Source organism: Ailuropoda melanoleuca, chromosome 2, assembly GCF_002007445.2.
Source record: "Ailuropoda melanoleuca isolate Jingjing chromosome 2, ASM200744v2, whole genome shotgun sequence".
In the NCBI taxonomy this organism is placed as follows: domain Eukaryota; kingdom Metazoa; phylum Chordata; class Mammalia; order Carnivora; family Ursidae; genus Ailuropoda; species Ailuropoda melanoleuca.
In genome coordinates, this window is record NC_048219.1 from 13,814,278 (window position 1) to 13,831,015 (window position 16,738).

Consider the following 16,738-nt stretch of genomic DNA (forward strand, 5'->3'; position numbering starts at 1 on the left):
AATGTGTCTTTTTAAGGAAAAATATGTTTTGGGAACACATTTATAGAAATAGCCTTTTGATCAATATTTATTTACTTTTCAGCATTTCCTAAGGTTGGAACTGGCTTTTCTTTTCATCTGTTTCTAAGAAAGTATTTTAAATAAAAGTTATTCTTACCCAAACTAACATTCGTTTTAGGAAGAGATAATTTCAGTAAAGGATGCCAATGGTTTTTGTTTTGTTTTCGTTTTTCATTTAGAATGGCTGCTTTTTGCTTTCACAAATTAGAAAATATTTAGTTTCATATATTCCTAATGATAAGCATCATTAGGATAAATTAAGTTTATGTGCCCTAGACTCACCTATCTGCAAATTTAAATACCTATATGGGAAAGAAAGGACTGAACATGACATTTTAATTTTTGTAGATATACACCTGTGGGGCGTTCCTTTTTCTCAGCTCCAGAAGGATATGACCACCCCCTGGGAGGGGGCAGGGAAGTATGGTTTGGATTCCATCAATCTGTTCGACCTGCCATGTGGAAAATGATGCTTAATATTGATGGTAAGGGAACTAAAACCATATTCCGTATTGGATGGTTGATTCCTGTATTGCGCGCATGCGTCTGTGCATGTGTGTGTATGTGTGCAGTTTATATATAATTATATGTACTGATGTCTTGGAAGTAATATTTGGACATGTATTATATAGGACAGAGTTGAGAAACCTTTGTATTTTTACTACATTTCATTTAGAAAGCCTTTACACAGAAGTTGTCCTGGAGTGCTACTGAGCATGAAGTAAGCACATTAAAGCCTTGACATGATTATCTGAACAATCTCATATTTTGCCCTTTTAACTCTTGAGTCAGTATTTCATTATGAAATACATGTTTTAAAGGAAAAGTAGTCTGTCATGGTGACCCCAGGTGTTATACCTACTGCTGATGCTTATGGTGTTGCTAATTGCATTCTCGTGTTTAGCTCGTGAATATTTTTGAGTATATATAGAAGTAGGGAAAATAGTATGATAAACTGCCACCTATGTGCAAACTGTCAAGAATTTTCCACCTTTCCTTAAACCTTCTACATTTACTCCTCTAAATCAAATCCCAGAGAGCAAGTTATTTTGCCTCTGCTACTTCAGTATGTACCTCTAAAAAAAGAATGGCTATTTTCTTACACAGTCATAATGCCATTATCATATGTAAGAAAATTTTAAAAATCATAATAGCCTCTAATTCCTTGTCTGTAATCAGATTTCCTTGATTGACTCAAATATGTCATTTTATAGTTAGTTGGTTCTAATCAGGATCCAGACAAGATCCACATATCATGTTTGGCTCATATGCCTTTTTTAATGTAGTAGTCCCATTTCCTTCCTCTTGTTTTGTTTCTTCTTCTTCTTTTTTTAATGCCATTGACTTGCTGGAGAAACTCTCACTTGGCCTGAAGAATATCCAAAAGTCCACATTTGTCTTTTGTTCTTGTGGTGTCATTACCTCATTCCTCTGTCCCCTGTATTTCCTGAAAATGAAAGTTGGCCCTGGAAGTTTGATTCAGTTCTGGTTCAGAATACTTCGTACATGCTTCATATGGTATCATATTAGGAGGCACACAGTATCTAGTGGTTCCAATTTTAGTGCTACTAAGATTGATCTGTAGGTTCAGAGATCAGTAGGCCTGATTTCTCCATTGTAAATCTCCCAGTCAACCTTTCAATTACTAATTCTCAATTCAGTAATCATTGTTACCCAAATCATTTATTTCAGTAGCAATTACCGAGTGGTATTTTTTCTGATTCTGCATTTATTAGTCTTTGATAGCTTTTTTGCTTTCTGGCACAGGAGGACTTTTCAGACTTATCTTATATTTCCTACCCTAAACCTGGAATCAGCCATTCCTTCAAGGATCCCTAGATCTTTCCAGATCACTACATGGTTTCTGCATTATTTTCAGTTGCTTCTACCATTGTGGAGATATGTCATTAAGGAGCTATATCTCAGAACTCTTCTTTCGATGTACACGAGGGCTGTTTGTTTGCCGTTTCAGAACATTGTTTCCTATTATGTGTAGATGTATCTTTAGGATAGATTTCAGGAGGGAAGATTAATGGGTCAAGGGCAAATGTCTTCGTAATTTTGATCATTATTGGCAGATTGCCCTCTGTAGAGTTTCTAAATATTGTACATCAGTGAATGAGACTACCCGTTTTGTTGCTACTAGAAATGTCAAACTCTAGATTCTATTAATTGGATTTGCAAGAAATCATTTCCTCATGTACTTTTATTTTGCATTTGGCCATCTTTTCACATGTGTAAGGGTCACCTTGTTTCTTTTTTTATTAGCTGTTTATTTATGTCTTTTGTCCTTCCTTTCTTTTGGATTTTCAGTTTTCTCGTTTACTGAGAGCTTTCTAAATTAAGTGGATTAGCCCCTTGTGTTATGAATTGCATTTATCCCTGATCGTTTGTCTTTTATCCTTTGGTACGGTCTTGTTTTTGTATTTTGCTGTGTAGAAATTTGTGTCTTTGTTGGTGGGGGGATGGTGAATGCATATATACAAACACTTTAATGTTTCTTTTTTATGACTTGTAGTATCTTATAGGGCTCGTCTCAAATTTCTCTTCAGGCTTTTCTAGGCTATTCTTATTTATTTTACCACGTAAGCTGTAGAAACACCAGTGGGTGTGGGAGGATGAGCTATTATTTTTATTGAAATCTCACTACATTTATAAATTGTTAGGACAAATTGGCATCTTTAAGATACTGAGTCTTTCTGTCCAAGAAAACACTGTACCTTTTTATTGGTGCAAGAATACTTTTGTTTCCTTCAGCGGTGTTTTAAAGTTTTCCTCACGTAAAAGTTGCACATACCTTGCACATATACCCCCTCCCTGCCTTTTTTTTTTTTTTTCTTTTAAATGGATTTATAGACTCTAACTGGTTATTGTTTACATACATGAAGGCCTTTGACTTCTGTATACCTTTTTCTCTCTGCCTTATTGAATTCCATTTTTGTTTATAGTAGTTATTCAAGTGATTTTCTTGGCATTTCTAGGTTATAATCGTTTCATCTGCAGATAGTGATAGGTTTACCTCTTCCTTTGGATTTTTATACTTCTGATTTTTTTTCTTATCAGATTATATTGACTAATTAGACAGTGTTAACCGGAGTGATTAGTGGGCATCCTCTTTTTATTCCTTACCATAGAAAGGAATGCTTCCAATGTTTCTACATTAAGTATGATATATACATAATATATATGTTTATGTATAAGAGCATCTGTTGATTGCTATTTTATTAAGTACTTTTAATCAAGAATGGATGTTGAATTTTGTCAGATTTCTTACAGGATCAGTGAAGCTAATGATACGATATTTCTTTTTAACAAACATTGAACTAGACTTGTGTTTCTGGATTCTTTTAATGTGATACTGTATTCTGTTTGCTAATATTTTACTTTTTTAATCAAAATGCAAAAGCAAGCTTGATCTGTAATCTTTTTTTGTGTGATCTTTTTCAAGTTTTGGTATTAATCTTTTATCTCATAAAAAATCAGAAGTTTTCATTTTCTAAAATGTACAAGTTTTTAAATAGTATTAAAATTGTCAGCTCTTGGGGCGCCTGGGTGGCACAGCGGTTAAGCGTCTGCCTTCGGCTCAGGGCGTGATCCCGGCGTTGTGGGATCGAGCCCCACATCAGGCTCTTCCTCTGTGAGCCTGCTTCTTCCTCTCCCACTCCCCCTGCTTGTGTTCCCTCTCTCGCTGGCTGTCTCTATCTCTGTCGAATAAAGAAATTAAAAAATCTTTAAAAAAAAAATAAATAAATAAATAAAATAAAATTGTCAGCTCTTTTAAAATTTGGTAGAATTCTATAAAATTTTGTGGCGTGGTGTGTTTTGTTTTGTTTTGCTCAATGGGTAGTAGCTCTTTGAAAACTTCCATTTATTTTGTGAAAATCAATTTGTTTAGGCTCAGTTTGGGGTTCAGTTATGGTAGGTTATATCTTCTTAGAAAATTATTTTATCTGTATTTGATTTTTATAGAGAGTTTTACATAGTTTCTTATTTTTTGAAATTATGTTTACTTCTTCTGGTTCCCCCCCATTTCTTATTTTGTATATTTGTGTTTTGTCCATTTTACTCTTGATTAGGAGAGAGAGAGTAGTGTAAATAACTGGTTTCAACACCCCTCCCCCAGCCACGTGGCAAAAGAGCTTTGGAAACTTTTTTTTTTTTTTAAGCTCTCTGGCTTTCCGTTTTCTAAATTCTTAATTTCTGCTTTTAGCTTTATAAGTGTTTTCCTCTACTTTTTTTCTACTTTGTTACTTTAGTTGTTTTTCTGACTTTCTGAGCTATATTAGTAACTCATTTACTTTCATTTTTTCTTATTGATGAAATTATTTAAAGCAGTGAATTTTCTTCTGATCACTATTTTAGCTACATGCCAAAGCTTCTAATGTGTAGAAGTTTTATTATTGTTTAGAACCACCACAAATTTTATTTGTATTTTCCTTCTTATCCAAATGTTGATTGAGAGACTTTTTAAATTTTCAGATTGAAGATTTTTTTACTTTCTGATTTTGTTGAAAATTTCTAGTTTTGTGGGTTGTTAATCAGAGAATGTGACTTGTATTTCTCCTTTTAGAATCTGTTGAGGTATATTTTGTGGTCTAGGGGCGCCTGGATGGCTCATTGGATTAAGTGTCCAACTCTTGGTTTCAGCTCAGGTCATGATCTCAGGGTCATGAGATTGAGCCCTGCATCAGGCTCCATAACTCAGTGCAGAGTCGGCTTGAGATTCTTTCCCTCTGCCCCTCCCTCCCCCTTTGTTTCTCTCCCAGCCCACAGGTACCTGAGCACCCCCTCTCTCTCTCTCTAAAAGGAAGGGAGGAAAGATTTGTTGATGTACATTCTGTAGTCTAATACATAGTCAATTTTTGTGAAAGTTCAGTAGCTATTTGAAAATACATATATTCAATTATTAGGGTAGAGTTAAATGAATATCCATCAGTGCTTACCATTTTGATTATGTTGTTTTAGATCATTTCTGAGTGATTTTTGTTTACTTATTCTCTCAGACTGGGAGAAAAATTTTTAAATTTCTGTTATCGTGTTTCTCTCCTAATATCTCCTGTGTGATTTCTGCTTTCTGAATGTTGCTGCTGTCTTATTAAGTGCATATATGTACCTGTTTCTTCATTGTGAATTGTACCCTTTACAATGATAAAGTGACTTTCTTCTTAAACTTTGGGCTAAAAGTCTGCATAATCTAATGAAAGGATTACAATCCATGTGTTTGTGAACCTTATCCTATCTGTTAATTTTTCCTTTCCTTTACCTTTTTAAATACTTTCTGAATCACAGATATATCTTGGTGACAGCATAGAATGGTTTTGCGTTTTGTGATTCAGTCTAGAGCTTTTTTTCTGTTAACAGATGAGTTAAGCTGGATAGATAGGAAGGACATACATGCTTGGTTTTAGTTGTGTCACATTATTTTATATTATATTTTCTGATTATATATGTTCTTGAAACTACTAGTGGTCTGCTTGTGTGCTTTTTAAATAATGGTTTTGATATTAAGGGTTTTTTTTCCCCTCACTAGTGGTAAACCTTTATACTTAACACCTTCATATAATACTCATGTTTCTTTTTCTTTTCTTTTTTTTTTTTTTACTTTTTTTTTTTTTGGAAGTGTGGTTGACACACAGTGTTACATTAGTATCAGGTATACAACATAGTGATTGGACAAGTTTGTATATTATGCTATGCTAACACTTATCTTTCTCTCTTTTAAAGCGGTGTCTTTTTTCCTTAATAAGTAACAATTATATTAGCTTTATTATCTTCCTTTCCTTCTTCCCTCCCTCTCCTTTACTAACTAGCTTTAGCAAATATACCATTGTATTATTGTTCTTTATAATTTTGCTTAAACTTTTACTGTTTGACTTTCAATGTTGACTCCTATCTATTACTATAAGGTACAATCAGTAAGTTCATTCTACTTTTTATGTTTTCCACTGTCATTGATCTACTTCTATATATTATTATTCCTGCATTGTTAGAGCATGTAACAGTAGCATTCCAGTCTGTCACCCGCATATGCATTTGGTTTCATCTCAAATCTACAATTAAGTGTATTTATGCTATCAGTCCTTTTGCTGATTTTTCCTGTCATCTCTTGGTTGCAGTTTGTCCTCAGTTTTTTCTTTTGTGTGTGTGTGTGTGTGTGTGTGTGTTGTTTTAGTTTATTTTTTATTATTTTTATAATTTTTTTAATTTAAATTCAATTAGCCAGGGGCGCCTGGGTGGCACAGCGGTTAAGCGTCTGCCTTCAGCTCAGGGCGTGATCCCGGTGTTCTGGGATCGAGCCCCACGTCAGGCTCTTCCGCTGTGAGCCTGCTTCTTCCTCTCCCACTCCCCCTGCTTGTGTTCCCTCTCTCGCTGGCTGTCTCTATCTCTGTCAAATAAATAAATAAAATCTTTAAAAANNNTTTAAAAAAAAAAAAATTCAATTAGCCAACATACGGTACATCATTAGTTTTTGATGTAACGTCAAATGATTCATTAGTTGCGTTTAACACCAGTCCTCATCAGATCACATGCCCTCCTTAATGCCCATCACCCAGTTACCTCCTCCCCCTACCCTCTCCCTTCCACAACCCTCAGTTTGTTTCTAGAAGTCAAGAGTCTCTGATGGTTTGTCTCCCTCTCTGATTTCTTCCCATTCAGTTTTCCCTCCCTTCCCATATGGTCCTCTGCTCTATTCCTTACATTCCACATATGAGTGAAACCATATGACAGTTGTCTTTCTCTGATTGACTTATTTCACTTAGCATAATCCCCTCCAGTTCCATCCATGTTGATGCAAATGGTAGGTATTCATCCTTTCTGATGGCTGAGTAATATTCCATTGTATATATGAACCACATCTTCTTTATTCATTCATCTGTTGAAGGACATCTCAGCTCCTTCCACAGTTTGACTGTTGTGTGACATTGCTGCTATGAACATTGGGGTGCATGTGCCCCTTCTTTTCATTAAATCTGTATCTTTGGGGTAAATACCCAGTAGTGCAGTTGCTGGGTTGTAGGGTAGCTCTGTTTTTTAACTTCATGAGGCACCTCCATCCTGCTTTCCAGACTGGCTGTACCAGCTTGCATTCCCATCAGCAGTATAAGAGGGTTCCCCTTTCTCCATATCCTCAGTAATATTTGTTGTTCCCTGTCGTGTTAATTCAGTTGTTTCTTCAAGAAGAGAAGGGCTCATGAATAAGAGCTAAGTGTTAACATACTGAAAACCATTTACTTTATAGCCTTACTCCTGAAGGATTGTTTGTCTAAGACATAAAATTATTGACTTAACACTTTCTTGAATATCTTCTAAGTATTTGTCTCCTGTCTTGATGTTCAGCAGAGAGGTATCATATCAGCTTGATTTTCTTTCCCTTAGAAGGAACCTGCTTTTTTTGTCTCGTTGCTAAAATTATTTTTGCTCTTATTTTCACTGGATTTTCTTGTCAGTGTTGATCATTTTAGGTCAGTTTTCAAAGGATTCCCTTTGAAAATATAGGTTCAAGTCTTTTTTTTTTAAATAGTTTAATTTTCTTTCTAAACATTACTATTCTGTTCATTCCTTATTGTGCCTTTTGTAGTGTAATTTTTACCATGTGCTTACATTTTTCAACTTTTTTTTTTTTTAAAGATTTTGTTTATTTATTCGACAGAGACAGAGACAGCCAGCAAGAGAGGGAACACAAGCAGGGGGAGTGGGAGAGGAAGAAGCAGGCTCATAGCAGAGGAGCCTGCTGTGGGGCTCGATCCCATAACGCTGGGATCACGCCCTGAGCCGAAGGCAGACGCTTAACCGCTGTGCCACCCAGGCGCCCCTACATTTGTCAACTTTTAAAAATCTTTTTCTTCCATTTCTTTCATGAATCAGATCTGTAGGACTTTTGTTTTTACTTCCTCTGTTGCCTGGCTGTCTCTTCCCTAAGTTCTTGAATTTCTGCTCTGAGATTTTCTTTTTCTTTCTTTCTTTTTTTTTTTAATGTTTATTTATTTATTTAAGTAATTTCTACCCCCAGCATAGGGCTCAAACTCACAACCCCAATATCAAGAATCCCATGCTCTTCTGACTGAGCCAGCCAACCACCCTTCTGAGATTTTCCTGATAGCTGTATTAAGAATTTTTGAATTCATGGGACACCTGAGTGGCTCACTTGGTTAAGTGACCAACTGTTGATTTCAGCTCAGGTCATGAACTCAGGGTCCTGAGATGGAGCCCTGTGTCAGGCTCCCCGCTCTATGGGGTGTCTGCTTAGGGATTCTCTCTCCCGTCTCTTTCTGTGCCCTGTCCGCCCCCCACTGTTTGCACGTGTGCTCACGTGTACTCTAGCTCTCAAAATAAATAAATCTTTAAAAAAAAAAAAAGAATTTTTGAATTCATGTTAAAAAGTAGTGTTATGGTTTTCATCTACTTTGTGATAGTTTTTTCTTTGAGTTTTCTTTGTCAAGGATGTACTGTTTTACTTTTTTTTTTTTTTTTATGGTGTCTTTTTGCGGATACTTACCACTTTTTTGTTACTCATATTTGAATGAGATGAGCTTTCCCAAACCACCTATTGGAAGATTCTGGAACGGGGAGAGGAGGAACAGGACATTAGGAGCAAGGTGGTTTCCCAGGTTCCTCTGCTCAAGGCCTCTGTCCTCTGTTGTTCTGATGGATTCTTTCTTCAAAATATAGCTACATTTCCTTTGCCTCTTAGTAATTTACATAACTACCAGCCATCAGGTCCTTACTAGTTTCTGCTACAACTCCTGCCTTTTAAACTGCCTGTTCCAAATGTTAACAGAATTTGTGAAGGGTATACAGTAGTTCTTTGTGGTGTTCTGTGAATTTTTCTGTAAGTTTGAAATTATGGATGAAAAGTGCATGCCTCACTTTTAAAGGAGTACTAGTGTCTGAGATCTGTCACTTCTAGACCACCCTCCACTCATTCTCATGGCACTTTTACACCTCCTTTTTCTACTTTCTTGAGATTTCCCCCCGGCCAGTCTCAGTTCTAAACATTGCAGTTCCCACTTAGGATAGGACCCTCTCTTTCTGGGAGTGAAAATATTTCATTCCCCAACTAGGCTCTTTTCATACTACTTGTCTTCTCCCTTGCATAGGTTCTACCAGTCCCAAGTACTTTGGGCATGTTCACTTATAATTTGGTATTTCAGTTTTTTACTGTCTCCTGGGTTCACCAAATATGTAGAGGGGTTTTCTTTTCTTTTTAAAAATATTCTCTTTGTTGTTCTATATTGGGTTCTAGGAGGAAAATGGGAAAATTTGGAAGTAAATTTCTATTTTCTTACTGGAACTTAAAGTCTAACTTTGGATATTATTCAACAATTTCTAAATAACCCATTGGTCATATAAATCACAAAATTTTAAGTATTTTGAACTTAACGATAATGAAAATAATGCATATCAGAACTGGTATGGTTAGGTAAAACAATGCTTAGAGAGAATTTAAAACTTTAAATGCCTATTAGAAAAGAAAAAAAGCATCAATGACCTAAGTATTCATCTCAACAAGTTATAAAAATAAAAAATAAATGCAATGCAAAGCAAATAGAAGGAAATAAGTTAAAAACAGAAATTAATGAAATAGAAAACAAATTTATTCTGTAGGTAGGAAGACGTGAAAAGTTTTTAAGAAGGATAGTGACATGATCATATTTGTTTTCCAGAAAGAGACCTCTGGCAGCAGTGTGGAGAATAGATAGAGGAGAAAAAACTAATCTCAGAAGCCAGTTAGGAGGCTTTTTCAATCACTAGTTCAGGTAAGAGATGGTGATGGTCTAATGTGGGATGGAGAGAAAGGAACCATATTGTAAGGAATAAGTTGAAAAAGTAGGTTTGAGAACCATGTCCAGAAAAAATCTTTGGGTATAGTTACTGGCACATGGAACTGAGTGGAAATGAATAGACCAGAAGGTTTACTAGGTTTTTGAATTGTTTTTGGAAATAAACTTACAAACCCGGTATATTTGTCAGTTTCAACCAGAGGAGCAGAACAGTAGGAAATTAGAGAGATTTGGCTTACACAGTTGTAGAGGCTAGCGAGGCAAGTCTGAAAACCGTAAAACAGGGTGTCAGGAAGGGCAGACTGGGACTCGTGGGCATGGGCTGAAGCTGCTGTTCTTAGGTGGAAGTTCTCTGCCTCTCGTGGGGAAGCACCAGCCCTGCTGTAAGGCCTTTCAGCTGACTGAACGAGGCTCACCCACATTATCCAGGATAATCTCCTTTAGTCAACTGATTATGGATTTTAATTACATCTATAAAGTGCTTTCACAGTAATAGTTATATAAGTGTTTGAATAGCTGACAGCTAGTAGCCCAGCCACGTTGATGTATTAAAAAAACAAAAATATACCTGGCCTGCAAAGTTAATCTTTGAAATAATCTTCATGTTCCCAATCCTGATGCTCAGTGACTGTGCTGTATTATAAACTAGCTTCCAAGAAGGGCATACTCACCAACATACAGTCAGAATAGTGACTCATTCATACCACGTGTGAATGGTAATGCTATCCGTTGAATTAGGAGAGAGATCTGCTGTTACTGGTTAGTTGATAGTACATACCATGTATAAATAGATCAAATGTTAATATGTCCAAAGCTTGAAGATCCTCTGGAACATATGGGTAGACACTGTAATATGTAGTTGGAATTGCAGATATGAAAATCTATAGTGGTGGGAGCTAAAAGTAAAAGTCTGGGAACTTTTTAGTATGTAAATTCATATTTGAAACTGTAGAAATGGGAAAAATTCTTTAGGAATAGTATTTAAAACAGGAATGAGGAGGATAAAGCCTGAGGAATACTAGCATTTAAGGAAGGAAGAAGGACCAGTGAGCAATTAATGGTTATCACAGGCGGTATGAGAGCCAAAAAGTGGTGTCAGGAAAGCCAAAGGTGGAAACATATTCCAGGAGTAGATGGTTTCACAGTTAAGCAGTGGGAACTTTTCCAATAAAGTCAAAAATAAAGCAAGGATGTCAGGACTATGATATTTTAGTTATTTTGTGTTTGCTAACTTCTGTTCTTCTTACAGGTTTCAGTCTACATGTTACTTCCTTGAGAAGCAGTATTTGACACCTTTCTCCCCCCACATCCAGCCATCCCCCAAGTCTGAGTTAGGTATTTCTTTTATGTATTCCCATAGCACAGTGTACTCTCCCTGTAATATAGCATGTGTCACTCGGAATTATAAGTGTTTATTGTTCTTTGTCTCCTATTAGAATGAAGGCTCCACAAAGCTAGGGACTGTCCATCTTAATCACCATTGTATATACCCTCCATGCTTAGCTCAATTCTTAGTCATATTAAGCAAAGAATTAATAGATAAAACCAAGAGCATAGAGGAGGAGCATCCAGGTTACCCTGGAAAGTTAGAAAAATATTTGGAGGAGTAAGTAATACAATGAGATCAAGAGTTTGGATTGAGGGGTGTCTGGGTAGCGCAGTGGTTAAGCTTCTGCCTTCGGCTCAGGGCGTGATCCCAGGGTCCTGGGATCAAGCCCCGCATCGGGCTCCCTGCTCCACTGGGAGCCTGCTTCTTCCTCTCCCAACTTCCCTGCTTGTGTTCCCTTTCTCGCTGGCTGTCTCTCTCTGTCAAATAAATAAATAAAATCTTAAAAAAAAAAAAAAATCTAAATGAATGAAATTGAGAAGACTCCGTTTGATAAGATGTCGGTTTTCCCAAAATTAATCTGTAAATGCAATTTTAAATAAAATCCCAGTAGGGTATATCATGAAACTTGATCAGTAAATATTAAGGTTTTATGCAAAAATAAATGACCAAGAAAAGCCAATATAATTTTAAAGAAGAATAAAGAAGAAGGAATTGCCCTCTTTACTTTAAAACTGTAACAATTATTATTCCACACTGCTTTAAGTGCGGGGATAAACAGATCAGTGAAGCAGAATACAGAGCCTAGAAATACTGGGGCGCCTGGGTAGCGCAGTCGTTGGGCGTCTGCCTTCGGCTCAGGGCGTGATCCCGGCGTTCCGGGATCGAGTCCCACATCGGGCTCCTCTGCTGGGAAGCCTGCTTCTTCCTTTCCCACTCCCCTGCTGTGTTCCCTCTCGCTGGCTGTCTCTCTGTCACAAAAAGAAAGAAAATCTTTAAAAAAAAAAAAAAAGAAAGAAGCCACATGTGTATGTGGAAACTTTGTAAAATGTCAGGCAGCCTTTCATATCATTGAAGAAAGAGAATATTTAATAAATGGTGTTTATACAGTTAACCACGTGAAAAAAATAAGTTAGATTCATCCCACATCACATCCAAAATCTATTTCTAGGTGTATTTTAATCCTAAATGCATAATGCAAAACTCTGAAATTCTTTTAGAAAAAAATAAGAGAATATCTCTGATCTTGGACAAAATATAAAATGTATAAATCATAAAAGATAATACTGATAAACTTGGCTACATCAAAATTTAAAACTTTGTTATAAAGATCATAAACAAAGTTAAAATTCTAGGAGAATATTTGCAGTACATATAACCAAGAGCTTTACAAAATATAAGGACAAATCAATGGAAAACAGGTAGTTCGGAAAAGAGGAAACCCAGATGACCAATAAACACATGAAAATCAGATTCTCAAATTCATTAGTAATCAGGAAAAATCAAATAAAAAAGGTTCCATTTCACACCCATCAGATTTGTAAAAATTAAAGTCTTTTTTTTTAATATTTACTAATTTGAGAAAGAGAGCATGAGTAGGAAGGAGGGGGAGAAACAGACTCCCCACTGAGCAGGGAGCCCAATGGAGGGCTCGATCCTAGGACCTTGGGATCATTATCTGAGCCAAAGGCCAATGCTTAACCGACTGAACCACCCAGGTGGCCCAAATTAAAGTCTTATATCAAATGTTGCTGAGGGGCGCCTGGGTGGCATAGCGGTTAAGCGTCTGCCTTCAGCTCGGCGTAATCCCGGCGTTATGGGATCAAGCCCCACATCGGGCTCTTCCACTATGAGCCTGCTTCTTCCTCTCCCACTCCCCCTGCTTGTGTTCCCTCTCTCGCTGGCTGTCTCTATCTCTGTCGAATAAATAAATAAAATCTTTAAAAAAAAAATGTTGCTGAGGATACAAAGTTAAAGGGACTCACACACTGTTGGTAGGAGTATCATTTGGTACAGCTCCTTTGGAGAGCAGTTTTCAATATCTAGAAAAGATGAAATTGCACATATCTTAAAACCCATAATAATATACCATGGAGATAATCTTGCATATGTGCTTGAACATTATTTGTTAATAGTGGAAAATTGAAGCAGCATAATTCTTTATCAGTGTTTCCTTGGGAAGCATTGTTCATAATATTATGACAATTAAATGAGTGAACCAGATCTACATGTATCAACATAGATTATCATCAAAAATAATGTTGAGGGGATAGCAGATATTAAAAGGATAGGTAATTATGCAAATTTAAAACAAAAATTTACACTGAGTACATAAAAATGCAGTAAAATCAAAACATGGATGGGACAAATGCACACCAATTTCAGGATATTGGTTCCCTTTAGGAAGAAAGAAGAGTAATGGAATAGCTTGGCTGATGTAGAATAGATAGACCTAAAGGGATGTATGTTTCAAGAAAAATGTGAGTATGTTTATTTTTTGTGAACAAAGTATGTAAATAACTTACAGTGCCATTGTGAAGCAAAGAAGTCGTAAGATGGATAGCATTTTCAAAAAACCATCTATGGTATGTTAATGCGATGAAAATACAGCCTCAAAGTTTAAATGGGTTTGCTTTTTTTTTTTTTTTTAAGGTTTTGTTACATATTAGAGCAGATCAAGAGAGAGAGCACAAGCAGGGGGTGGGGAGGAGGAGCAGACTCCCAACCCAGCAGGGACCCTGACGTGGGGCTCAATCCCAGGACCCTGGGATTATGACCTGAGCCAAAGAAGGCAGACGCTTAACCGACTGAGCCACCCAAGCGTCCCAGGTTTACTTTTTTAATTGCCAGTAGAATGTAGTGCTGCTGTGAAAGATGACTGAAAATAATTGCACTGACCATCTAACTTGCTTATGTTGCATCCCTTGTGCTTGGTATTTTGCACTGAACAAAACAGCCCTTGTTGAATTTGAAATCTACTGGAAAAGACTAGTATTGAGCAATATAAGTATTATGAAGGAGAAGTGCTGAGTACAATGGGAGTATGTAACAGGGATCCATCCTAGTCTCAGGGTTTGAGGAACATTTCTCTGAGGAAGTGACAGATTCCTTCTACGTGAAATTGGTAGTAGAAATAAGAATGGAAGAGTGAAGAGTACTCTAAGAGAGAGCAATTTAATTCTAATTATGTGACTTAATCTTGTCTTCAAAATGATTGTTTTTGTGGTATTTAATATTCTCTCAACTATGTAATTAGACTTACTATAATTTTACCAATCTAAGACTCAAAAATGTCTTCACATTTCATCATCTCTGAAATTGGGAGATGTCTTACAGTTGATGGTTTGTCAGTTTAATTGGCAAGTTTCTTTTTTAGGATACATAAAATATTGATCTACCTTACCATCACTGGTGTCTTAGATTCAGTGATATGTGGAATATATTTTTAATTTAGCCTGCATTTAAGCCAAACCCATTTGCAGCTTGCATTTTATTATTGTAATTCCTACATTTTTAAAACCATCACAGTGAATGTGTATTTATTAATTGTATTTCCCTTAAGATACTTCTATTTACCACTCATTATATACCAGATAGAATGCTAAGCATTTTATATTAATTATCTCGTATAAACTCTGCCATAGTTGTATGAGTTAAGTTTAGAGAGAAAAAAATCTCTATAAACTTTCTCTAAATCGACTTTATCTTTGTAAAGGTCACATAGTTGTTATTTAATATTTGTTAAATAATCTGTATGTTTGTGAAAAGTTCAGAAATAACAGAAGTAAAAGCAATGAATTACCAAAGTAATGATTAATAAAAGTTTATTGTACACACATCAAAAACAGTTTGCAAACTGGAAGCATTCAAGCCAAAACATGGAGTGAGACTCAGGAACATATTGTTATAAAGCAGTTTATATAGAGAGAAAGCAGTAATTGTTTATTCTTCAGTGATTGGTTATAAAATTAGAATTTTCTTAAATGATAGGGCGTTGGTCAGTGGTTATCTTATATCAACCTTAGGAAACAATTTAAGTTTTTTGTGTTTTTTTGTTTGTCTTTTTACAATTTAAGTTTTGCTTATGATTTTCAGAGGCATGAGGAAGAAATGACCCAGGTCAAGTTAGTCTTGCAAGATAATGCTATATTAAGCTTTGTTTGTCTGACTAAACTGGTTTTGTCAGCTCAGGGAATTTTCAAGGCTGGTGTCCATTTGCTTTTGATTTTAACAATGTAGTATAACCTATTAAACCTGTTTTTTAATAAAACCATTGCTTATATTTAAGACTCAAGGTCACATAGTTTACTTTTAAATGGTAGAGGTCAACTTCTGACTCCAAAGTTACGTCTTCAATATTCACAGCTCTATACTGTATTCCTTAAGAAGCTTTCTAGCAGACAGATCTCAAACCCAGGACATCTGAATTGAGAAATGTTATGTTATTTTTATTTACTTACTGTGCTTTTTAGTAAGAGTAGTCTTCTGTAAAACATTCACTGTCTATTTTGCTCCTAGAAGAAAATGGAATATATAAATTGTTGTGGAATTCAGTAATTATAATTTATTCTGCTAAGAGTCAAAAGTTCACCCTGAATATGCTTCCTTTGCAAGGAAAACAGATTTCTAGTAAGTAATTTATTAATCACAGTATTAGTGTTGCTTGCTTCATATATTTGTCTTGAGTTTCGGTATAAGATCTCTAAGACTAAGAAATAATTTATAATACTCAAATTAGTCCTCCTAGCAGTAGATCAAAGCAGAACATTTCTTGGGGGTGTAATGAGAGTCTGATTTCAGGCAGCAGTACAGAACTTTATCAACATATGGTCTAGCCAGGGAAAGTAAATATATCTGTGTCAGGCTTACCCAGACTATCCTCATATTACAAAAGCAGAATAATGGCAGCAGAAATCTCAGTGACAGTCTTCATCCAATCTGTTTCTTGATTCACACCGTTTTGGCTCATTGAGTATGCCCTTCATACTCAGTGCACAGCTGTCCTCTTACAATCTCACATCACTATCCCTCTGGAGAATTTTGTCTTTTTCCTTTATTGATCTTCTGTTTCCTATATCCTTTTTCTTCTCCACCCTCCTTCGTTTTTTTATTCAGAAGTTTCGTGAGGAAAGGGTACACAAGAGGCAAATATTGTGACACGTTATACACTGGAAAACAAACTTAAATGATAGCTTAGCTGGGTTTCTATGTCTTTTCTTCAAAAATTTGAAAGCAGGGGCGCCTGGGTGGCACAGCGGGTAAGCGTCTGCCTTCGGCTCAGGGCGTGATCCTGGCGTTGTGGGATCGAGCCCCACATCAGGCTCTTCCGCTGTGAGCCTGCTTCTTCCTCTCCCACTCCCCCTGCTTGTGTTCCCTCTCTCGCTGGCTGTCTCTATCTCTGTCAAATAAATAAATAAAATCTTTAAAAAAAAAAAATTGAAAGCAGTGCTCCATTTTTAAAATTGCTCTGGTGAGTTTTTTTGTACATGCCATAAAATTTACCCATTTTAGGTATGTATCCATTGTCTTTTTGTTTCATTTATTTTGCTTTACCTTCTGGAAAATTTCC

At 36.1% G+C, this 16,738-nt stretch overlaps 1 protein-coding gene across 8 annotated transcripts in view; it reads left to right on the forward strand.

The window, feature by feature from the left end:
* Positions 1-16,738, forward strand: part of AGO3 (argonaute RISC catalytic component 3) — a 128,656-nt gene that overhangs the window by 46,779 nt on the left and 65,139 nt on the right. For 3 of the 8 annotated variants that reach the window (XM_034649102.1, XM_019797391.2, XM_034649109.1), the window contains exon 5: positions 409-545. In XM_034649102.1, coding sequence (XP_034504993.1) covers positions 409-545 — 137 coding nt within the window. Of the gene's footprint in view, positions 1-408; positions 546-9,754; positions 11,178-15,687; positions 15,799-16,738 lie in introns of those variants that run through there. The other 5 variants (XM_034649120.1, XM_011222214.3, XM_034649116.1 and 2 more) reach the window with 4 other exon arrangements.